The sequence below is a fragment of the Octopus bimaculoides genome, chromosome 3 (genome assembly GCF_046866305.1).
Source record: "Octopus bimaculoides isolate indiv1 chromosome 3, ASM4686630v1, whole genome shotgun sequence".
Taxonomy (NCBI): Eukaryota; Metazoa; Mollusca; class Cephalopoda; order Octopoda; family Octopodidae; genus Octopus; species Octopus bimaculoides.
Window position 1 is genome coordinate 62,926,412 of NC_142930.1, and position 24,947 is coordinate 62,951,358.

Sequence of the window (24,947 nt, forward strand, 5' to 3'; positions counted from 1 at the left end):
TTGAAAAATTAACATGAAGACCAACATTATTTTTGCCCATCCCACCCATCAAAAAACAAAGAGAGACATTTAAGAAATAAAGACACAACAAATGGTATAAACAAGATTATTCTTACCAAGAATTAGTTGAATAAATAATATATTTTAGCAGGAATTTTAAAGTATGTGAAAAATATCTTCAGTTGTGTTTTGAAAAAAAAAAAAAAATCAAAATACAATTGTCAAAACTTTGATTTAGTTCATATACATAATGAAGATAAAGATAAATGAGGATGTATAAAATATTTAATTAGTTTTGTGACAAATATTCTCTGAAGATCTGCTGTTCAGCTCTCTTGAGTTTCTTTACCACTGTCGAGTACTGATTTCTTCCAAGGTGACCATAGTTATGTTAGATGAATTGTCAAATTAAAAATAAAAAAAATCTCAAGGTAAGTGAAGTGTGTGAGGATTGAAAAACTGAAAATGTGTGAATAGATTTCGAGTGAAAGGATGTTTTATCATAAGCAAAGCTTCTTGATAAGACTATGTAGATTTCAAATTACTTATATTAATACAATTGGTTTTATATAATATGATATGATATGACGTGGTGAAATGAGCTGATAAAATAATGAATGTTGTGATGAGTTAATGCAATTTTAAGATGCATAAATAATATCAATTTAATTCTGCTAATGTTTTGTCAGAAGGGAACACTATAGTTTCAATATGATTATAATTAGTTTAATCAACCCAACCTCAAAGCATTGAAAGACAAAATTAACTTCAGCAAGATGATGATGTAAATCAGAAACTATAAAGTTCTCACTTATGTATTCAACATATTATTTTGTTAATAGGCATGTCATCAGTAAACATAATACCTAAATTATTGCAAATTAGAGAATTGCAACAAAGAAATATTTTCACCTGCTATTCATTCATTTCTATCAATTATATTTAAAATATCTACAACTGAGTATGCTATGTGTGGTCTCTAGATATTTTTTCAGCCTCTACCATTGTTTTAGACAATCTACAAATCTTCCTATAAAGCAAATGAATGTCTTAAAATTAACAAAAGCTACTTTGAATATTTCCAGTTTTATCCCTATCTTATCATCACAAAGACAATGAGATGACAACTCACAAATTTGTTTAGTAATCTAACGGGGTTCTTCATAATTATTCTAGAAATTTCTATAAACTATTCTTTTAAAACAAAAACTGAGATAAAAAAAATAAGCGCTAATGTATATGTTTGAATGTCGAATGAAAATTATGTTCAATGATTAAATGAAACATTACTTAATCCTATTAATTTTATCAAGCTGAACTATTTATGTAATACATGTGAATGAAATGAGGTCAGTTCAATTATGTACATGAATTCTTCCTAACAGAAGACAAAATGATGGAAGGTGGGGAAAATAAAAATGTCAGTCTTTTTTAAATTTTCCAATCATCTTTCTAGAAACTTTTGTTCTACTGCTTTAGCAATTTCTTCATCTACAGAACCTATTGAATCATATTCAGAGTCTAAGTTACTACTACTGCTGCTTTCAGAAACCACTTGGGATTCAGTGAATTTATCACATGTTCCTTCCGTACTCTCTTCAGATTTTTCTGTGTCCTCAGATTCTTCTCGTTTTATGACTATTTTCTTTTTGTGTGATCTCCGTCTTCGCCATTTCTTACTTTTCCATCCAAGAGGGAACTCACCTGACAGACTTTCATCTGATGAAGATTCAGGTTTACGATCTAGCAACACCTGCTTCCGTAATTGAGCTTCAGCTTCCTTCTCATCAGAATCACTATCATCTTCACCCATTAATTCTTCTAATTCTTTGTCCATGCTTGCTCGTTCTTCATCTGAAAAGGAGTACAAAGGATTGTATCTAGTGTTACTATTTTTTGAAGACTCTTTGCCTTTTTCAGCAACTTTCTTTTGAATTGCACCAATTTCTTCATCAAATATATCATCATCATCGTCATCATCAATTTCAATAGCATCATCATCTTCTGAACTCTCAACACCATCATCATCATCATCCTCATCGTCATCTTCATCGTCATCCTCATCCTCATCCTCATCTTCATCATCATCAACATCATCATCATCCTCATCATCTTGCTTAAGTTTCTTCTCTGCTACATTACAATCAACTGACTTAGATTTTCTTTTAAGAGACTTTGAATTTTGTCTTTTCATACCAACATTTAAATTCATTCGTGAAAGTCTTGGTTCTAAAGGGATCTTTTCACTTAATTGGAATAAACGTTCATCAACTCTTTCCCATCGCTCACAACATACCCAGAGCCAATCTAGAGTGAGAATGTGCCCCATTTGGGAGCGTTTAGCAGCATGAACTTTTGTTGTTCCCATTTTATTTGCTATTAAATGTGTTGTGTAATTGTTTTTGTGTGATAAAGAATATGGTATAAAATTTAAATGTATGTTAGCTCCCAAAGATTTAGCAATATTGTAAGGCCGAGATTTTTCAATTGGCATATTCAGAGGTATTATTCCACTGAAGCAGATATTGCAGCCCTGTAAAACTTTACGTCGTACATAGGGAATGATAGCTTTTAAGTCTAAATTAGTATCAGGAATGTTAGAAGCCCCTTCATTCTTATTAAGCTGATCACTAATATCAAAGTATGCTTTGTGGATTCTATTTAGAATTTCTTCCAAGTAAAACAGATAGTCATCTTCATCATCCCACTCAATTTCTTCATTCTCTTCAGTCTTGGAATTTTTTTCCTCACTTGAGGGTTTTGTTTGTATTTTGGCAGTCTTAGCACTGGCCTCATCGACATCACTACAAGTACCTGCCTTAGAACTGGTATCATCGACATCACTGCAAGTACCAGCCTTAGAACTGGCATCATCAACATCACTGCAAGCACTAGCCTTGGAACTGGTATCATCAACATCACTACAAGCATCAGTCTTGGCATTGGCATCATCAACATCACTACCAGCAACAGTGGCAGATTTAGTTTTAGCAACACTAGTATCTGTTTTACCATCGACATTCTTAACACCATTGTCAACATTAGAAATTGTATCAGATTCTGTTTTAAGATCTCTTTTAGAGTCATTTTGGTCTTCAGAGGCACCACCATTGTCTTTTTTCTCATCCTCTTCATCATCAACACATAAATCTTTTTCATCCTCATCAATGTTACATGATACTCTTCGTACACGATGTGTGATTGGTTTGCTATCATTTTCCTTCTTGGATAAACCTGGTGGGGCATTAATATCAGCAGTTCCTTGGAAAAAACGATATGGTTTGACATGGATTAGGTTAGGCGCATAATTCCACACATCTTCTCTGTCATCAATGATACACACCATTGAGTCACCACATGGAAACAAAGCTCTGAAATATCAAAATAACAAGTGAGTTCATCATTGGTTAGAAATTATAAGTTTGCTTATTATATAAGAACATACTCATGTTGTCAAAAATGCAAACAGTTCTTTCAATGATAGAAAATGGTGCAACAAAACAATGTGAGAAACAATTTACAATTGTCAGTACACATTGCCAATCCTTATCTCTTTCCAAGTAAAGTAATATTTCACCAAGCCCAAACATGATTATATGGAAGAGTGAAAACAAAGAACACCTCTTGCATGACAGTGATACTCAGTTACAACTATTGCCTGATGTCAAAGCAACGAGACAGTAAAACACACACACATATAAACGATGGGCTTCTTTCCATTTCCATCTACCAAATCTACTCATAAGGATTAGGTCAGTCCTGGGCTATAGTAGGAAACACTTGCTCAAAGTGCCTGTCCATGTGTGTGTTATCCTTTACTTGGAAAAAGGAAGAGTTAGTTTCAGAAAGGTAAGCATAAAAAAATGGAATATAAAGAAAGAAAAAAATCGAAAGAATATATGTGTGTGTGTGTGTATGTATATATATATATATATATATATATATATATATATATATATATATATATATATATATATATATATATATATATATATATATATATATATATATATATATATATGTATATATACATACAGACAGACAGATATAATTTATAAATATTATGTAAGCAATAATACATTGAAAACAAAAGAATTTGATTTTTAATTTCAAATACATACTAGCAGGACGTGAAAATTCCACAAAGAAAAAAATTAAAGAGCTATTTAAGAAAGGATGATTTGTATTTTTATTACATATAAATCATATTGTTGCCTATGTAATAAATGATTAAAAAAATATACAATAACAATTTATACAATACTTAGTACATATATCATTCATTAGTGTTTAAGTCTGTTGAAACTGCAAACTCAATATATAATTGCATATTCTTTATCATGCAATATTTCATCATAATTACTTTACATTATATATAATTAATATACACAATGTTTTTATTTACATAATTAGTTTCAATTCCATTGCAAATTTTAAGAAATCCACAGCTATTTTGCTAAATTATTTCACTTTCAGTCAATAATATATTGGGTTGTCTGGAAAGTTCGTACCAATTTTCCAAAAGGTTCTTCTCACTCAACTCATGTGGTACCCAAACATTGTAGCGATTTGTATATCTAAGCTTTACCAGGTGTTCATGAACAGCGGATTTTGTTAGGTTGAGACTTTCTGCCAATTCTCGGGTTGTGCAATGTGGGTTATTCTTAGTTAATGACTTGATCTGGTCACCATCTGTAGTGGATGGTCTACCTGATCGCTCTTTATCAATAAGGCTACAATCTCCAGCTTGGAACCTTGCAAACCACTTCTGTACAGTTCTTTCAGATAAAGAAACATCACCATAAACTGTGCATATTTCTTTAGTTGCTTGTGAGGCATTTTTCCCTTTACGGAAAAAGAAAACCATCAAGTGCCGAAAATGAACTTTCTTATCTTCCATTTTAAAGGGTTACAGAATTAACACAGATTATAGGAACATAAACCTTCTTCCACAAAAAGATAGCTTAAACTGTGCTCTAAATGTAGGTGAAGTCAAATCCTATTTTATGGACTCGACCATGTTCTAAAATAACTCGAAAGGTAAGCTGCTATAAATCGGCACGAACTTTCCGGACAACCTATTATATGATTTCAATATTTCCCTCTGCTAAACACTTACTCTCTCTCTCTCTCTCTTTTTCTCTCTACCTCTTACATCAACAAACTTTTTAACCATGAACTCTTTCTCTTCATCTCATATTTCCACTAACCATGTTGTCATGTGGTTAGTAAAAGTAGCTATCCGCTACCTCCCTCACAGTGTGGTTAGTGGAAGTGGCTATCTGCTATCTTACTCACTCCCCTTCACTCTCTGTCACTCACACTCTCTCTCCTTCCTTTCCTCTGTCACTCTCATTCCATCTCACCTTCTCTCTAACAAATAAACAGAATTATATAGAATTGTATGGGTGCATGAAATTGATAAAATAAATATAATTTATGATAAAAATTTAGTTTCATTTTGATTAAAATACCAATGACTTCAGAGCAAAACAACTTATTGCATTTAGCATCTCTGCCTGACACTCACTCCCACTGTTTGTTTTAGTTTCCCTCATCCAGCATGACCAATTCATTGCATTTTATTATATGTAAGATAAGATAAAGGTGGTAAGCTGGCAGAACTGTTAACACGCCAAGCAAAATGCTTAGTGACATTTAGTTTGTCTTTACATTCTGAGTTCAAATTCCACCAAGGTCGACTTTGCCTTTCATCCATTCTGGGGTGAATAAAATAAGTACTAGATTGAGTACTAGTATTCGACTCATCCCTTCCCCCCAAAATTGCTGGCCTTGTGCCAAAATTTGAAATCATTATATGTAAGATAAGAAAGCTGAATGAACATTCAAATACAAAAGAAATGGGACAACTAAGTAGAGATGCTGTTATAGCATGAGACTAGAAACATTGCTTGATAATTTTAAAAACTTCAGACTATTTCATGAAGTATTAGGAGACAAATGCAAAAAATAAACAGAACAACTCCAGCTTATGTTGAATGATTTAGAAAGTCTAAATCTTATAAACAGGAACAAATTCAACAACTTCAAACACTGAAGTGTTACAAAAAAAAAAAAGAAAAAGTGTGAGTGTGTGGTAAGAATCTTGCTTCCCAACCACATGGTTCCAGGTTCAATCCCAGTACATGGCACCTTGGAACAAATGTCTTTTACAATAGTCTTAGGCCAATCAAAGCCTCGTGAGTGGATTTAGTAGATGGAAACTGAAAGTAGCCTGTCATGTATATATATATATGTGTGTGTCTATGTTTGTCCCCCATCATTTCTTGACAACTAGTGTTGGTGTGTTTATGTCCCTGTAACTTAGCAGGCTTAAAAAATAAGTAATGGTGTCGATCCATTTGACTAAAAAATTCTCCAATATGGTGCACCAGCATGGTCAGTCTAATGACGGAAATAAGTAAAAGATAAATGATACAAAAACACATGTAGCGTATTATATAAATATATATAGCAATGAGAAAATGGAGGGGAATAGGTGGTATTCATCAACTTGTAGATATTGTATTGTGTTAATTTACCTGTTTATTTGTTTACTAAAAGGAACAATAATAACAATATACAAACACATGCAACATATTATATCATATCAGTAATTAAAAAAGGACATCACATGTGTTTGTATATTGTTATTATTGTCCTTTTAGCAAAAAAATAAACAGGTAAATTAACACAATACAATGTCTTCAAGTTCCCCTCTATTTTCTCATTGCTACATAAATTAATGGTAAAATATCTTTTTACCCACACCCATTTATTGCACTTGGTAATACAAAGAAAAAACACTAGTGTAATAATAATTGGGTATTCTTCTGGCAGTATATTGGATAGATATTATCCCTTAGTGGGTTGCATTCACAACCCCTAACTTTCTTGGATATTACGAGTCACCCGTATTACGAACCAGGTGATACACGAAGGAGTCATACCCTATGACTGGTGTAGCAGCATCATAGTCAACTGCTACAAAGGTAAAGGGGACGCTTTAGATACAAATAATTACAGAGGCATCAAGCTGTTAGATCAGGTTATGAAAGTTACAGAGAGGGTCATAGCCCAACTAATTAGGGAGCGAATCAATTTAGATGAGATGCAGTTTGGGTTCGTGCCAGGTAAAAGCACTACTGATGCCTTATTTCTAGTGAGACAGTTGCAAGAGAAATACCTAGCTAAGGATAAACCTCTGTACCTGGCTTTCGTTGACATGGAGAAAGCCTTTGACAGGGTCCCCCGATCCCTTATCTGGTGGTCAATGAGGAAACTTGGGATAGAAGAATGGTTAGTGAGAGCTGTGCGAGCCATGTACAGAGATGCTGCCAGTAAGGTGAGGGTTGGAAATGAGTACAGCAATGAATTCCGGGTAGAGGTAGGGGTCCACCAAGGTTCCGTCCTCAGCCCCCTATTATTTACCATAGTCCTCCAGGCAATCACAGAGGAGTTCAAGACAGGTTGCCCCTGGGAGCTCCTCTATGCTGATGACCTTGCCCTAATTGCGGAGTCACTATCAGAACTAGAGGAGAAGTTTCAGGTGTGGAAGCAAGGTCTAGAATTGAAGGGCCTTAGAGTCAACCTAGCTAAAACCAAAATCCTAATAAGTAGGAAGGTAGATAAAACACAAACCCCTTCAGGTAGATGGCCCTGCTCAGTATGTAGAAAAGGAGTAGGTAGTAACTCTATAAGATGTACCCGGTGCAAGCTATGGACACATAAGAGGTGCAGCAACATCAAAGGCAGGTTAACTAGCAAGTTAGTTTTTGTTTGTGGCAGATGTTCAGGTGCAATAAAGATTGCAAACAAACAGGAAACAACTTCTATCTCATTCCAGGGTGAAAAACTAGAGGTAGTCGATAGCTTCCGCTATCTGGGCGACCAAGTTAGTAGTGGGGGTGGGTGCGCTGAAAGTGTAGCTGCTAGAATAAGAATAGCCTGGGCAAAGTTTAGAGAGCTCTTACCCCTGCTGGCGAGAAAGGGACTCTCACTCAGAGTAAAAGGCAGACTGTATGACGCATGCGTACGAACAACCATGCTACATGGCAGTGAAACATGGGCTGTAACTGCTGAGGACATACGTAAGCTCGCAAGGAATGAAGCCAGTATGCTCCGTTGGATGTGTAATGTCAATGTGAATACCCGTCAGAGTGTAAGTATCTTGAGAGAAAAGCTGAACATTAGAAGCATCAGTTGTGGCGTGCAAGAGAGACGATTGCGCTGGTATGGACATGTGGTGAGAATGGAGGAGGATAGCTGCGTGAAAAAGTGCCACACCCTAACAGTTGAGGGAACCCGTGGAAGAGGTAGGCCCAGGAAGACCTGGGCTGAGGTGGTGAGGCAAGACCTTCGTACATTGGGCCTCACCGAGGCGATGACTACGGACCGAGACCTTTGGAAATGGGCTGTGCGTGAGAAGACCCGGCAAGCCAAGTAAGATCGTTGCCAGTGCCCCTGGACTGGTTCTTGTGCGGTTGGCACATGAGATGCACCATTTTGAGCGTGGCCGTTGCCAGTACCGCCTGACTGGCTCCTGTAGGATTTTCGAGCGAGATCGTTGCCAGTGCCCCTGGACTGGCTTGTGCGGGTGGCACATAAAAGACACCATTTCGAGCGTGGCCGTTTTCGTGCGGGTGACACGTAAAAGCACCCACTACACTCTGAGTGGTTGGCGTTAGGAAGGGCATCCAGCTGTAGAAACTCTGCCAAATCAGACTGGAGCCTGGTGTTGCCATCCGGTTTCACCAGTCCTCAGTCAAATCGTCCAACCCATGCTAGCATGGAAAGCGGACGTTAAACGATGATGATGATGATGATGATGATATATATATATATATATGTATATATTCTTTTATTTGTTGAGCAAATCGACCCCAGGACTTACACTTTGTAAGCCAAGTACTTATTCTATCGGTCTCTCTTGCCGAACCGCTAAGTGATGGGGGCGTAAACACACCAGCATTGGTTGTCAAGCGATGTTGGAGGGGCAAACACAGACACACAAACATATACATACAACCCCTAACTTTCTAGGATATATATATATATATATATATATACGACGAGCTTCTTTCAATTTCCATCTACCAAATCCACTCACAAGGCTTTGGTCGGCCCGAGGCTATAGTAGAAGACACTTGCCCAAGGTGCCATGCAGTGGGACTGAACCTAGAACCATGTGGTTGGTAAGCAAGCTATAAACACAACAAGACTCGTACTCCACAGCAGAAGTGTTAAGACCAGTTCCTCTGGTAATGAAAAGCACACATAGTGGTGCCACATAAAAGTGTCCATGCAGTGTCACGTAAAAGCACCTGTGTAGCACTACATAAAAGCACCCAGCACACTCTGTAAAGTGATTAGTGTTAGGAAGGGCATTCAGCCATAGAAACCATACCAAATCAGACTGGAGTCTGGTGCAGCTCCCCAGCTTGACAGCTCTGGTCAAACCATCCAACCCATGCCAGCATGGACAACGAACATTAAATGATGATGATGAAACTCTCACAATATACTTGGTCACCACCAAAGATTATATATATATATATCATTGGCCAATCAGCATAACAGAATCAATCAATTTTATAGGCCATGTTATTTCAAACCATGAACTTATGAAGCTCATACATTTTTCAAGGTATTAACAGCACAAAGAAAGTGAAATAACAACTAGATATCAAGAACAAGTTTGTTAGGGGCTTAGAACCAAACCTAGAAGGAAGATTCTGTAATACAATCAATCTGTAATACATGTAACCAATGGTAGTAATAGATAAAGTAATTTTTAGAAATAAAAATACTAACTTTAAGTTTGCAGTCTTGGACATTGCATTGAAGCATTCATCTCTTGAGAGGATTCGATGTGAGAAAAATTTGCCAGCAGGATCTATAAACCGAGTAATAGTATGTGCATACATACGTACACCAAATGTACATATGTGCAGCTCATACAGTTTGGAAATGTTTTCTAAGAACTGTAAAGTGTGTGGCCGAAGTCGAGTATGGTACCAGAGTAAGTTCATGCCATGTCTGAGCTGAAAATGGTGAACACCCTTGAAAAAGAAAATAAGAAAAAAAATTAATATAGGAAATAGTATGTAAATAAGGAAAATACTGAATAGCTTTGTTCTTCCTTGCCAAACTAATTGATCTCTCTGAAGACATCTATTTCAGTCTTTAGAAACATGCTGTGCGTTCCATTCCCAAACCATGCAACCTCTCCAACTCTGCTAACTATCAGTCTATTGCTCTCACTTCTAACATCTCAAGGGTTGGAAACAGATATCGGTAACAAACTCCTTCACATTATCTTTTTCTCCCTATTCATTGACCACTAATATGGTTGATCCAGATCTATAGGAAATTTAGCAAAAGTAACAGTGTTACAATGGGACAAAGCCTTAGTTGAGATGTTTGTCTTTGGTATTGTAGTGATGATCTCCTTTTAAGAGGAACTTTAATATTTGTGGACATCTGGTGGCCCACATATTATAAAGTGAATGTTTCAGAACTTGCATGAACACATACTGCACAAACTCAGCTACATTGTAATTAGGTTGCAACCTATTTTACTGGACAAGTGAAATTTTGTTTTTATCATCAACCAATTAAAAAGATTCAGTCATTTCCCCTCAAATGGGACCAACTTCACACTTTTCATTTAGTCTTCAAATAGGTGATATGTATATAGTAGAATTGTCACAACACACATACACATATATATGTATACAAACACATATGTACACACATACACAGGTAACAACACACATACACAGCATTTTCTAGGCAAATACACACACATACACAAATGTATATTTAGACCTATTGAAATAGAAGAATGCTGAATTCACTGAATACCTATTACATGTTAATCATAAGCATTACACTGTTTTTCAGCTTATATATGGTCTATCAAAAGAGACCTAATAATTCTTAAGGTTGGACTAGAAAATTTTGTCTACAACAAATTTGTACCATCTGAGCAGGACTAAGCATACAAGTAGCAAGTAGAAAATGCATCTACATCACATATTTTTCAGTCTCTATTTGTCTCTCATTTTCTCAAATCAGAGGTTTCTTAGCAGACAGTAGCACTGAAGCATATGCTCACAGCACTCCCTTCACCTTCCATTCTATTAGTTCTGTGATATGCTACACTTTTTCTTCTTGTCCATTAACTGTCAGTTGTTCTGACCCTGCCGACTACTTCTATATTGATGATGCAAGCTTTCATTTCTGCTTAACATTTTGAACATTGTATGCAAGCATTATCAACATGCAACCTAAACTCATGCAAGACATCAAAACTTCCATGAAGAGAGAGAGAGGGAGTTAGAGAACATCATTCATTAGAGACATGACAACTGTATCTCTTGCCACACATATCAAAACACAAACACAAACACACATATATATATATAATTAAAACATAGGGTAAAAAATCAGATATTAATTAATATCGATCTATTACCAGGAAACCAGCAACTTGTATAGGATTCTGAGAATTATGATTCCATTACAGTTCGCGCTGAAGAGAAGCAGACATTCGGTAAGAGTGTTGATTTCGAAACCAGTCCGTGGATAATAATGTTTTATTTATGTAATTTTCACTGTCTTGCCCGCATACGTTTTGGTATTTCGCTGAATTTCGTTTGAGAACCATTAGGTCTTAGTAGACACAACATGTGGTCTATTTCTAGCACATTAAATGTCCACTTTACTGGTCATAGTTATATATAAATATATATATATATATATATATATATATATATATATATATATATAGGTATGTTGATGCAAACAGGAAAAATAGAATTCAAAATATGAGTATATGTATATTTTTATTAATATTTAGCAAAAGTAACAGAGTGACTGAAACTCTCGGACCTTGAGTCATTCTGTTACTTCTGCTAAATATTAATAAAAAAAATGTATATATATATATATAATGTTTGTCTTCTTTGCTGGCATGGACTTCTATCAGTTTCCATCAACCAAAACCACACACGAGGTTTTGATCAGTCTGGGACTATAGTGGAAGATACTTGCCCATAGTACCATGCAGTGAGACTGAAACCAAAAACATGTGTTAAGCAACCAAGCTTCCTAACCAAACAGTCAAGTCTTCGTGTGTCTGTGTGTGTACAGATGTGCATGTTTCTGCTGATGCATATTGCAAAATCATCATCGTCATCATCATCATCAAATTGAACTGATAAATTTTTTAAGAACACCTTTGTTCAACCCAAGTTATATAGACACTCCCTTCTTGCTTTGTCATAAATGCAATTAACCAGTGATTGGCCCACTGGGCACCTATAACTAAAGACACAAGACACTAGTGTTCACAAAAAGCAATAGTGAAAAAGGGAAAAAAAAAGACATATTTACTTTTAAGTTTGGTGGTATGTCATCATTAGTTGTATGTATCAAAGTTTGATCCAAATCAACAAGAAGAACAAGTTTTCTGGTGTTTTTCAAACGAATTTCATCAGCTCGACCCAGTTCCAAGGCTTGCTTAAATCAAATGAGACAAAGTCATAATCATAAGCATGGAATAACCTCAAAGTTTTCAAAACAAATGAATACTAAGAAATAATAATAAGAAAAGCAAGAGAAATAAAAACTGTACTCAAATAATAAATAATTAGTTAACACCGGGGTTAAGTTTGCCTTTCAGCATTCAAGGGTCAACAGGAGAAAGTACTAGGGTTTGATAGAATTGACTATTCTCCTCCCATAAATTTGAGACCTTATGCTTATGTTAGAAATCAATATTTGAAATTTGTATTAATTTCTTTTTAACTATTATGATTTACAAAAACCACTCATACATAATCATATAGACATACATACACAACTGATTAGTCTAATTACAATTTAGTGCTCCATCATTCTGACTATTTACTAATAACTTTCTTAATGTGTATATTTTAATAAAATTCTACAGAAAGCATTCACTAATAACATTTTTTATTTGTACTAAAGTAAACTGAGTAATTTTTTTTACCATGCCTTCCAGTTTCATGTAAACAATGAATAATATTGATCAGGATAATGTCATAGATGTTTTTTATATGTTGTGCAATGACCATTAGCAAGATACTGAACGGTGAAAAACAAATGGAGTTTTTTACTTCCTGAGGAAAAAAACAAAATGTTTTTTTTCTTTTCTAAATTTTATCAACATAATTGTCAATTATATCTTTCAAAATGTATCTCTGGAAAATGTTGTTAAAAATTATGAAGAAATTATAGGGTCGATTAGCTCGACTAAAAGGCGGTGCTCCAGCATGGCCACAGTCAAATGACTGAAACAAGTAAAAGAGTAAAAGAGAGTAAAAAGAGTAAACAATGTCAAGAAGTATTAAACTCCAGTTATACCAATTCATATTTCCCCTGATCCTTGGATGTCTTTAAGTTGCAAATACTCTGACCAGACAAGTTCTTTTCTACCAATGTCTTTCCTACAGACATTGACCTGAGCATTAGCCAAATAAATCTCACAACTTTTTGAAAGGGCCTGCAACTACCCTTCTTCTCATGACTAATTTTTTAAGAGAATAAAAAACAAAATTTTCATGTAAGCCTCAGATTTCAATTGAGAGTGCTGTTAGATTAATGCTTTTTCCCAATTATATTAGCAACTTAAAAATGGAATGAATTCAACAAGAAAAAACAAAACTGGCATATGAAATACATATACCACACATTAATATTCATACACATATGCTACATGCAATAATAGCATAATATAAGTTAACACAAAATACTATATGGAATCACTTCAGTAATTCTTCTGAATATTTAATTTCTGTTGAAAGCTTTTTTTAACTTTTATTCGAAAATATTATGCTTCAATCTCTTTAAAATTAAATAACACTAAAATTTAAATAATTCTATTGAATTAATAATACATTCAACCAAGGCAGCAAGCTGGTAGAATTGTTAGCACACCCGGTAAAATGCTTAGCTGTATTTCATTTGTCACTACATTCAAATTCTACCAAGGTCAACTTCGCTTTATTTTTTCAGGGTCAATAAAATAAGTACCAGTTGAGAACTGGAGTTGATGTAGTCGACTTAACCCCCTTCCCATAAATTGCTGGTCTTGTGCCAAAATTTGAAGCCAATAATATACTCCACCTATTCTATATTCTAACAAGAAAATTGATTGAAAATATAAAAGGTAAAATAGTTTGAAATACTGACCTCCTCACTGACAATAAGTTCTGGAATACTATGAACCATAGCTACAGTAGCACTGACTGTTTCTTTTCGGTCACCGGATGCACCCATTTCACTACAAAGAGAATCATGCATTTAATAGATACTTAAATTCCAATACAGGTACAATATTTCCATGATAATATCATCATCAATTTAGTTTCACTTTCCATGCTGGCATGAATTGGACAAACTGTCACAGTCTAAATCAGTTCTTTTTGAAATTACTGCCCTTCTAGATGGTTGGAATCCCTTTTGAACACCAGCCATTTTTCAGAGTATACTGGGTGCATTTTATAGTGACATCAATACTAGATACTGCCTTGTCCTCAACAAAACTCTGTTCTACAATGTCTCTGTTCTTTCAAAGCAAATGTAACTGAGAGGGTGAAAGAAAGAAAAAGTATGAATATGAGTGTGATGAAGAAAACAGTGATAGGATGGTAGAGGAGGTGTTAATGAGAGTGAGAGAGGGGGGGGCTGATTGCTACATGTTTGTTGCTAGTATGAATACATAGGAAACAGCATGAGTAGCATGATGGAATAGCAATAAAGAACACAGAGACACACAAATAGACAATGAGTGATGGATAGCAACAGAGATAGAGGGTGAGGGTAAGTGAGAATGGTAGATGACAATGAAAAATCACAAGGATCACACGGTAAGATAGCAAGTAAGGGATAAATGACAGCGATAGGTGATAGATGTCAATAATGGACCTTTTATGCCATGATGGAAGGGAGGTGATTGCTAGAGGATGATGGCAGAATGAAAGTTGAGAAATAATGGAAGGAATGAATATAGAAAGACCAAATGCCATCTCTTATTACACAGGTAGTGTGGTGAATGATTTTTTTTTCATAGGTACAATGCCTCAGACTCCAAAGGAGACAATGCTGTCACATTAAAGCCATTATGGTAATATATCCATCCTCATTTATCAAATTCATTCACCACTGATCCAGAATAACAAAGTAGACTAGTTATGAACGTTGTTATACTTATCATGAATTGATTTGTGATAACACAGCTCAGTGAAGCATCAAAGATTCTGTTTGATCATAGACACATGCACCACTGACCATCCAGTGCTCAGGACAACTTGGGATCTCAGAACAAAACCTATTTTCCCCATATATTCCATTATTCCTTTTTTACTGAATCGTTTAATACAGTGTTTTGGAACCAAACACCTCTGATAAATGAGTATAGATGTATATGATACATTAGCTGGCTATATAAATAACCTTCATGACTAGTGCAGAACAGAAAAGAATTTCTTAAAGACAAGGGAACACATTTATAAAAAAAAGGGTTTTTTTCAAATTTAAACTTCCACTTTCCATGCTGGCATGGGTTGGATGGTTTGACTGAGAACTGGCATGCGTTGGATGGTTTGACTGAGAACATGGGTTGGATAGTTCGACTGAGAACTGGATGGTTTGACTGAAACCTTGCCAAATCAGACTCCAATCTGATTCGGCAAGGTTTCTACAGCTGGATGCCCTTCCTAACACCAACCACTCCAAGAGGGTAACGGGTGCTTTTTACGTACCACCAGCACGGGTGCCAGTCAGGTGGCACTAACATTAGCCACACTCGAATGGTGCTTTTTATGTGCCAGTCAGGTAGCATTGGCATTGAAATATAGCAGCAAGAAAAAAATTAATTCAATCATTAAAGGATTTTAAATTACATTTGTAACAAGTTGTTTTTTATTTATATATCAACATGAGATGGAGCCTCATTTGAAGATACAGTACCAAGAAGATGGAGCCCCTTTCACAAGCCCTACAGAGGGCACACACTTATTTTTCAAAAAAATTATAAAAAGTAAAGTAATTACTTTACATATATAAAACTATATATATTCTTGTTGGAAATTGACTGGACTAATATAATCTTCATCATTTGACTTTTCAGCCTATAGATCGGCCCTGTCATATTCTAAGGGTTAAAAATATATAAATCAATAAAAACAGAAAATAACAAAATAAAAGAATCTTACTTCCTAAGATCAGCACCACAATCAGCACACATGTCTTTCATTACAGTAGGATGGGTGCAGGCTTCAATATGTATAACCACCATGCTGTAACAAAAGATCAAATCAATAATTTTATATTCCCTTTGATGTCAACTGTCTATTTCTACATTTAATTTACCTGTGGAAAGCATTATAAATCACAAACAAGATGCACATTGTTTTTATTTATTTTAATTTTTCAAATAAAAAGAAAATATTTTTCTATAGTAGCTTGTGTTCCACAAGTTTCTCAGTTGACTGGAAGAGTAGTATTTATAATTGAATGTTCTGTCTAAAACTAGAGACAGAGCCTATATGCCAAGTAGAACAAAGGAGGTTAGTAAAGTGATGTACCTTATGTAGACACAACACAATAAATAAATCTTAACATAGAGGAGGCAGCTCCCAAAATTAAGTGGTGCTCCAAAGCAAACCAAAATTATTGTTCAGTATGTATGAAACAATGGTGAATGAATATTAATGTGATTGATTATCTTAGTTAATGAATATGATTGGCTATTTAGGTTAATGAATGTCAGTCACGGTACAAATGTTTGCTGTAGTAATTAACAAAAAGAAGAAAAAAATTAACTAAAAGAACATTTAAATATTTTGGGAAATTAATAAAAGGAGTCACAGTGCTTCTTCATTTAACTCTTTAGCATTCAAACCAGCCATATCCAGGCCCAAATATTCTGTTTCTTTTTTGTTGAAACTGGCCAGGTCCAGCCTCTCACACCAACCCTACAATGTAACTCTAAAAATAAACAATCATATCATTGAAATCTCTAAGCAATGAGATAATGCATGGTTAATTCGAAACAATGTGAATAAATAAGCCTTATATTTGATTGCATGGGTCAGACAAGAGTATGTAAAATCAGAGATTTTCTACAACTGGATTCCATTTCAGCTGCTAACCCCACTTGTTTCCAAGTAAACTAATTAATAATCTTCATGGAGTAGTTGAATCAATTTTCTGTATATTACTGGTACTTATTTTCTCAACCATGAAAGGACAAGTTAACACTAGAGAGATTAGAACTTAGTAGTTAAAGGGACAAAACTAAATACTTCAAGGTCATTTAATCTAACTCTTCAACATTTGTAAGTCTAAAGACAGATTTTCAAGGGAGGAGAAATAGTAAATTGTGAAGATCTTATCACTTTCAAGGACTATAGTGAGATAAATGAAACAAAATCATAAACACAAATTATAGAATTACTTATATGATCACAAGAGCTGAAAGCTACTGTATGAGAGTAACAACCATATAAAAAATAAATCCAGAAGACACAAAAAAATTAGAAAGATATAGTTATTCTCTAACAGCATAAGAGTTAAAGCTGACTTGCCTTAACCCTTTAGCAATTAAACCAGTCATATCAGCTCAAATATTCTACCCGTTTTATGTTCAAGTTGACCAGAGATGGCCTCTCATACATGCTCTACAATGTCAATCTGAAAATATTCACATTACTACAGTTATGAGACGGTGCATGATTAATTCAAAAGAATATGATTAAATAAGCATTACATTTGACAAAGTAATGTGAATGCCAAGAGTTAAACCATTCCTCATTCCATTAAACTACTGAGCAAAACTTATGTATAAATTATCTAAACCTAGATGTGTTAAGACTGGTTCCTCTGGTGGTGAAAAGCACTCGTGGTGGTGTCACGTAAACGCACCAGTGTGACAGTGTGTAAAAGTGCCCATGCGACGCCACATAAAAGCGCCCATTCAGCGCTATGTAAAAGCACCCATGCAGTGCCTCATAAAAACACACAGCACACTCTGTAAAGTGATTAGGAAGGTCATCCAGCCATAGAAACCATGCAAAATCAGACTGGAGTCTGGTGCAGCTCCCCAGCTCTGGTCAAACCGTCCAACTCATGGACAATGGATGTTTGATGATGATGACTTTACTGAATCAATGAAAATTCCAGCAATTCTAATATATTTGAAGCTCATTCAATAAAACTTATTTTCCCTTTAATGAGTTTATGAAACCTAAACTTTTTGTTCCCCACCCCCACTGTACCCTGAGGGTATGTTCTGACATATCCCACTCTCATCATCTCTATCTCTAAGTCTCCTTCTCCCTTCAAACACTAACTACTGTGATGGAAGAGATTCCTAAATAAAGTTAATGCTTAGTTTAAGCTTCTAAAGATCAATAAAGAGAGGACAGAGATTGTTGGTCGTAAAAGGAAGGAATAAGGAAAAGTGCTGAGTGCCGGATCAGGCGATGAGAAACAAGAGTGATGTTAGTGGAAGAAGGGAGTAAAACAGGAGTCGTAAATACATGGTCAAAAAGAGTTCTGAAGAACGATGAAGATAACGGTAGCAATAGTAAAAATAGGATACATCCTCTCCATAAGTTTGTGGGAAATCCTATTCAAGTGTGCCTCCACCTCGACTTTGTTTCCTCATAACTTTTTTTTTAAATGGGTACTTTTTAATGAAATTTTCTACAAACACCTTTCAGAGTGTGTAGACTATGAGTATATTGGAATTTAATATGAAAAAAAAATGGTGGGTTCACACACAAATATATCACATATATCTAGAAATAGATGCAGGCACGGCTGTGTGGTAAGTAGCTTGTTTACCAACCATATGGTTCCAGGTTCAGTCCCACTGCGTGGCACCTTGGGCCAGTGTCTTCTACTATAGCCTCGGGCCAACCAAAGCCTTGTGAGTGGATTTGGTAGACGGAAACAGAAAGAAGCCCGTCGTATATATGAATGTATGTGTGTGCATGTGTGTGTGTGTGTGTGTGTGCTTTTGTGTGTCTGTATTTGTGCTTCCATCATCGCTTGACAACCGATGTTGGTGTGTTTACGTCCCCGTAACTTAACGGTTCGGCAAAAAGATACCGATAAGAAAAGTACTAGGCTCACAAAGAACAAGTCCTGGGATCGATTTGTTCGACTGAAGGCGGTGCTCCAGCATGGTCGCAGTCAAATGACTGAAACAAAAAATAAATTGAAACTAGAAATTTCAAAAAAATTTTGTCACGTGTGTGCTCACCACTTTTCTTTTCACATCAAATTCCTCTATAATCGTAATTTACTCCCTCTGAAAGGTACTTGAAGATTTCACTAAAAAAATACTCATCTTTTTGAAAGCTATAAGGAAACAAAGCCAACTCGTATGAATTTTCTGAAATTCTTCTCCCCACTCCCACTCCCGGAAAACTTTTTTCACAACAAATTCCGATATAATCAGAATCTACACGACCTGAAGCGGAATTGTAGAAAATTTCATTAAAAATATCCATTTTTCTGGAAGTTATGAGGAAGCAAAATTTGGCGGGGGCACACTTACGTAACACGTGTTCAATAATTCTTGAATATTATTTCTAGGACAGTAAGTTTGGCAGAGTCGAAATGTTTCTATACTTATTTGTTTGACTGTCGATCCTTCGCTTTCATTTTCACTTTCATTTCAAAAGAATTGAAAATAAATGGTTTAAATTTTATCCTATATTTATTGGAAGTTTCTGAAGTTCCTTCTAAGAAACAGGAGCGTACCAAACACCAAGATTTCAATATAAAGGGAAAAAATAAATATTACTGAATATGAATGACACTAAAAGACTATTGCAGCTATTACAAGAAGTTGTAGTTATATAGAGGGAGGAAAAAGAGGATTACTTCCACACAACTAGGGATACAAGAATATAAGAAAATTGGGCGCTGTCATGGTATTAGCTGTCAGAAGTGAAAGTAGAAAAATCTGACAAGGAACGTTACTGCTGGTTTGAGTTGATTCTTTGGCTACTGACAGCTAATACCATGACTGGCCGGAGCGAGCTATCTGTCTGTCTGTCTCTCTCTCTCTATCTATCTATCTATCACTCGAAAGTTATTGGAACAAATTTGACACCTATATCCATGCGTTTGAAAACACACAGAGTATAAAGGTACTACTAAAGCAGAGTGGTCCCGAACGCGCAGTCGCGCGTCCGCGCTAGCTAGTCGTGAGTGGTCGATCCTATTATTTTTAAACTTCAAACTTCATTTGTTTTCTATTTTGATAAATTCTCTCTGTTGAAAATTATATTTTTATATTTTAAATAATTTGCAATTTCAGAAAATATATTTTTATATTAAATTTGCGTTTTCTAATTTGATAAATTCTACGGACACAAACAGAGGTGAACGAGTGATAGATAGATAGATAGATAGAGATAGTGAGATAGACAGACAGACAGATAGATAGCTCCGGCCAGTCATGGTATTAGCTGTCAGTAGCCAAAGAATCAACTCAAACCAGCAGTAACGTTCCTTGTCAGTTCTTTCAATTCTGATAGCTAATACCATGACAGTGCCGAAAATTGATTTGGGGTTGAAAAAGTACCTGGGTTTAAAAAAAATCTATTTTAATCGTGTATATAAAAAAAAAATAAGATAAAAATTTAAAGGAAAATCTTTTGAATTTTCATCTTATTCTTTTGTTTATAATTCAGATGCAAAAAAAAATTGTCGAAACCAATATAGTATTGTAATATATTTAAAAAAAACTAAACTTTGTTTTAAAACACAGGTGCATTTTCAACCACAAACCTATATTAGAGAGAGAAAAGAGAACTGGAGTACTTAGAACTGTCTCGTAATATATTCACACTTTTGCACTGTATTTTAATCTAAAACCCGAAAAAAATTAAAATCCACTATCCCTCTAAAGCCATAAAAGATAGATTTTTAACTTTCGCGCGTAAGTTGCAGGAGAGACAGTTAATTTTACCATTCAGCCTTCAACCAAACAAAATCGGTACCAGTCATAATATGAAATCAATGAACAATTTTCCCTTCCCTTGCAAAACTGGCCTTGTATCTTACTGCATGTATATAAGAATAGGACCAATTAAAGAATATCAACCACGGTAATTAACAGGATACCTGTCTCTAATTACAAAAATACTGTTGTCACTAATTACAAAAATACAGTTGTAGATATGTATAATTGTGTGTTTGTGTGTAACAGTGAGTTGTCTAATATATATATATCAACGAAAACAGTCACTGGGTTTTGTGATAAATAGATACTGTAACAGTTTTACGTATATTGCCACGGGCCTAGAGTTCGCTACCCATGCTATTGGATATTACTCTGTGTGTGTGTGTGTGTACAATGTATACATACATGTGAGTTTAACTCTTCGATAGATATCTGTCAATACACACAAATACATGTATAAACATTTTTTTTATATACAGGAAGCACAAGACCATTTCTCAGCGAAAAGTATACAACCGGTGCTCTCAATACAGTAATATTATCACTGGAAATTAGTTTATTGTTACTCGAATCGTACGTAATCCAACAGAATGTTTTTTTTAATTGGAACCATATCACCAGTAATCCCGCCCTTAATCTTTATAAAATTTACACCTATCTGAAGTGATGTCACTCGACCTACAATAAATATTTCAAACAGTTGTTGCATTTTACCCTTATGGAAAACATTAGTATCACGATTTCCCGTTTTATCTTTCCGTGCACTTCATATCTATGTAAAGAAAGATGATCTCAAATTAGCACGAAGATTCGTTTATTCTTAGAAAGTAGGGTAAATGAGAAATTAGATGTTCAAGCATTTCTACATCCTTGAGGCAATCTAAGCGGGGATCGAAACTTGTTGAAAATTCAATTCATTGTGAAATATGGTAAATCATGTCCTTAATCTGTGAGGGCCAGCGACGGTTATGAGCACTTCTCAGACTAGCATCTATTAATAACAATAACCGCCAATCGGGGTTTCTAAATTTACCACAAGGTAACAAATTTAGGACTGGGTGCAGTTGATTAAATTCCACATCGGTACTTGATTGGTATTTATTTTAACGTATCCCGAAATGAAAAGTCGACCCCGGCGGGAACCAGACCTTTCTGTACAAGGAAATAAAAAAAGGGAAAAGTCGACGAAGAAAACTTCAGGTTATTTAATCGACCTCGCTTTGATGCTGAAGAAAATCGAGTTTGGCGCTATCATTATAATAATTCCACAATGTTAACGATTCATCGAGCGAGAAGCAACTCGTTAACATCTAAAAATATGCTTTCGGTAACACGAAGAGGGAGTTGTAAACAGGTCATGTATGCATGCAAACGTCGCAACCCTACCACGCATAGAAGACATAAAAACACACACACGCGCGTATTTATAGATTACTGTAATGATCAAAACATATAGAAGAAAACAAACGACTCACCCTTTTTCTAGATCTTGTCCCTCTTGAGCAACGACTTCTAAAACTGTGCCAACATGGCTTGATTTCAGTTTCTGCAGACTAACAGTGTCGTCATCCTTTATATTACAAATGTTTTCTTCATCTGGAGGTTTCTCACTGGTGTTTACTAATTTGTAAAATCCTAGAAGAGCTCCTTGAGATACTTTACTACCTTTCCGCACCTTCCATTTCATAATTCTAATGCGGCCAGGAGCCAGCACTTTGATAGTATTACTAGAACTCTCCGCCATCTTTCAATCATCACTCTCTCTCTCTATCTTTTGCTCTTTCTCTTTTTGGCTCTATCTTACTCTTTCTATCACTTTCTCTCCCACTCTGTATTTTTCTCTCTCTCTATCTTTCTCTCTACGTTCCTGAAACGGTAAACGTTCGTCTTCTGTATGCGCGTTGTATGAGCTGTTTTTGTCGTTCTTTCTGTATTTATGTGTATGCACACTTGTGTGCTTGGCCTGTCAGTATGTGTGCGTGTGTGTGTGTGTATATATATATATAGAGATAGATAGATAATAAACGTATATGTGTGTGTGTGTATGTATATATATATATATATATATATAGAGAGAGAGAGAGAGAGAGAGGTGTTTATCAATATTAAATCATGCCTATGAATGTCTACTGCATTTATATTTCTTAAACCTACCTACCAATGACGATAGTTTGTTTCTAATTAATGGTCACGTTAACCGTTTTGGGCGATTTTTCGAACTTTGAACATGTAATATGACAGGCAAAAGAAAACGAACTGTAGTGGTTACAAAGTGAGAGGTAAATAAATAATTGTTAATAATCCGTAAAACTCGTCAACAATCAATAATAAAGGCAGCTTTCGTTTTATCGACGTAAAAACACGGAACTCAATAGTTAGGTACATTAAAATGAAGGTTTAAAAATATGTACTCCATTAGTTGTTATGACTCGGCAACAAAATGAAACTAGATTCTTTTTCTTTTGAAACTTTCTGGCGATGTTAGAAGCACTTTGGTTGTTACTGTACCAGAGCTACATATTACAAAGTGATATGTGAGTCAACCTGCACAGCAGACGAATATATCGCTGAGGCGTCTAGCCTCGCTTTGATACACTAGCCTGACTTTGATACAGTAGCCTCGTTCTGAGACACTAGCCTCGTTCTGAGACACTAACCTCGTTCTGAGCTATACTGTAGGAACTCTCAGTTCCTGCCAAGTTTCGTGCAAAAATACATGCCTTCTCTGCAGCTCCACACGCAACTCACATGTTTATTCACCTCGACACAAGATATATGGTTCGTAAACGAAGATATTTTATTGCACGCATTTTCAAAATGACTGCTCTCATTACACACTTGCATACAAACTGTAATACTTCTTTCAGTGCAAAAGAAAAAAAATCAGAACTTTCTTTGTCTGTAAACACACGTTTTTGTATCATACTACATGCTTCGACCACAAAAGGTGAACACAGAATAAACAATATATTTATACACAAAAATGTCTTATGGTGATTTATAGTAACTTTTTTTCCTTGTAATAATACGCACTTCAACAGTCAATGACAGCCACTATGAAAAGGTGACTCCGATATGAAAATATTTATATATATACATGTATGTATATATATATATATATATATATATAGTGGTTCATCAGATGCCTCGTTCAAAGAAAAATGTGTGTTACTAAGGAAACACATGCACGCTAATTTTGAATACCCCACGTGGACACAACACAGCTGCCTGAGCTATCCGTTACATCTAACAGTACAACCACATACCATTTTACAAACTTTTCCCCAGTAATTGACATCTTTCTGTTACACATCTCACCATGAATAACAGTTCTTTACCTTGTTTTACAGGTGATGTGAAAGTGTGGTTCTCACAGATTGAATCAACGTTTACCACGAACAATATTGTCTCCGAAGCCCAACAGCTCCATATATTACTTGACACAATACCACCATCCCTGACAACCACTGTGAGGGACCTGATAACTGAACTCCCACATGATGCCACATATAGGAGCATTAAGCAGGAGATTTTTCAATGCACGTCCTTGTCAGAAGAAAGAAAATCTCAAACCCTCATCAATGACAAACCCTCACAACTTTTGCTCTGCATAAAGGAATTGGCCCAAAATGCACCTGCTGATAGTGCTTTATTGAAACAACTACTTTTTTCCTGGTTGCCCTCTAATGTTCAAGCCTCTATGGTGGAGACGACTCCCATCAAACAAATAGCCTCCATAGAGTACACCGGCAACACCACTAAGCCGATCCCAGTACCACTGGATACCTACTCACACCCACTAGTAGCATCAGTTTCCACTAATAAGGACCTTGCCTCAGCTGCTATCCTAAAGGCAATAGCTGAATTAACGAGAGAAATGCAACTCCTTCCAGGTCACATTCATCAAGACAGCGTTCTTTCAATCGCTCCTTCT

General features: G+C 35.4%; 1 protein-coding gene across 1 annotated transcript; it reads right to left on the reverse strand.

Annotated features, from left to right (window-relative positions):
• Nucleotides 1–92: 92 nt before the first annotated feature.
• On the reverse strand, nucleotides 93–22,769 carry LOC106880648 (RNA polymerase II subunit A C-terminal domain phosphatase). The gene is made up of 6 exons (XM_014930690.3): nucleotides 22,489–22,769; nucleotides 16,245–16,328; nucleotides 14,221–14,311; nucleotides 12,400–12,525; nucleotides 9,814–10,061; nucleotides 93–3,371 (listed from the first exon to the last, which is right to left on the reverse strand). The coding sequence occupies exons 1-6, from the start codon at nucleotides 22,755–22,757 to the stop codon at nucleotides 1,445–1,447; spliced, it is 2,745 nt and encodes a 914-aa protein (XP_014786176.1). The 5' UTR covers nucleotides 22,758–22,769; the 3' UTR covers nucleotides 93–1,444.
• Nucleotides 22,770–24,947: the final 2,178 nt, after the last annotated feature.

Coding starts and splice junctions, on each gene's coding strand:
- LOC106880648 (XM_014930690.3), bottom strand. CDS start 22,757: ATGGCGGAGAGTTCTAGTAATACTATCAAAGTGCTGGCTCCTGGCCGC. Junction 16,329..22,488: donor GGACAAGATCTAGAAAAAGG/GTGAGTCGTTTG, acceptor CTTTTGTTACAG/CATGGTGGTTATACATATTG. Junction 10,062..12,399: donor ACATACCACCAAACTTAAAA/GTAAATATGTCT, acceptor TTCTTTTTCAAG/GGTGTTCACCATTTTCAGCT.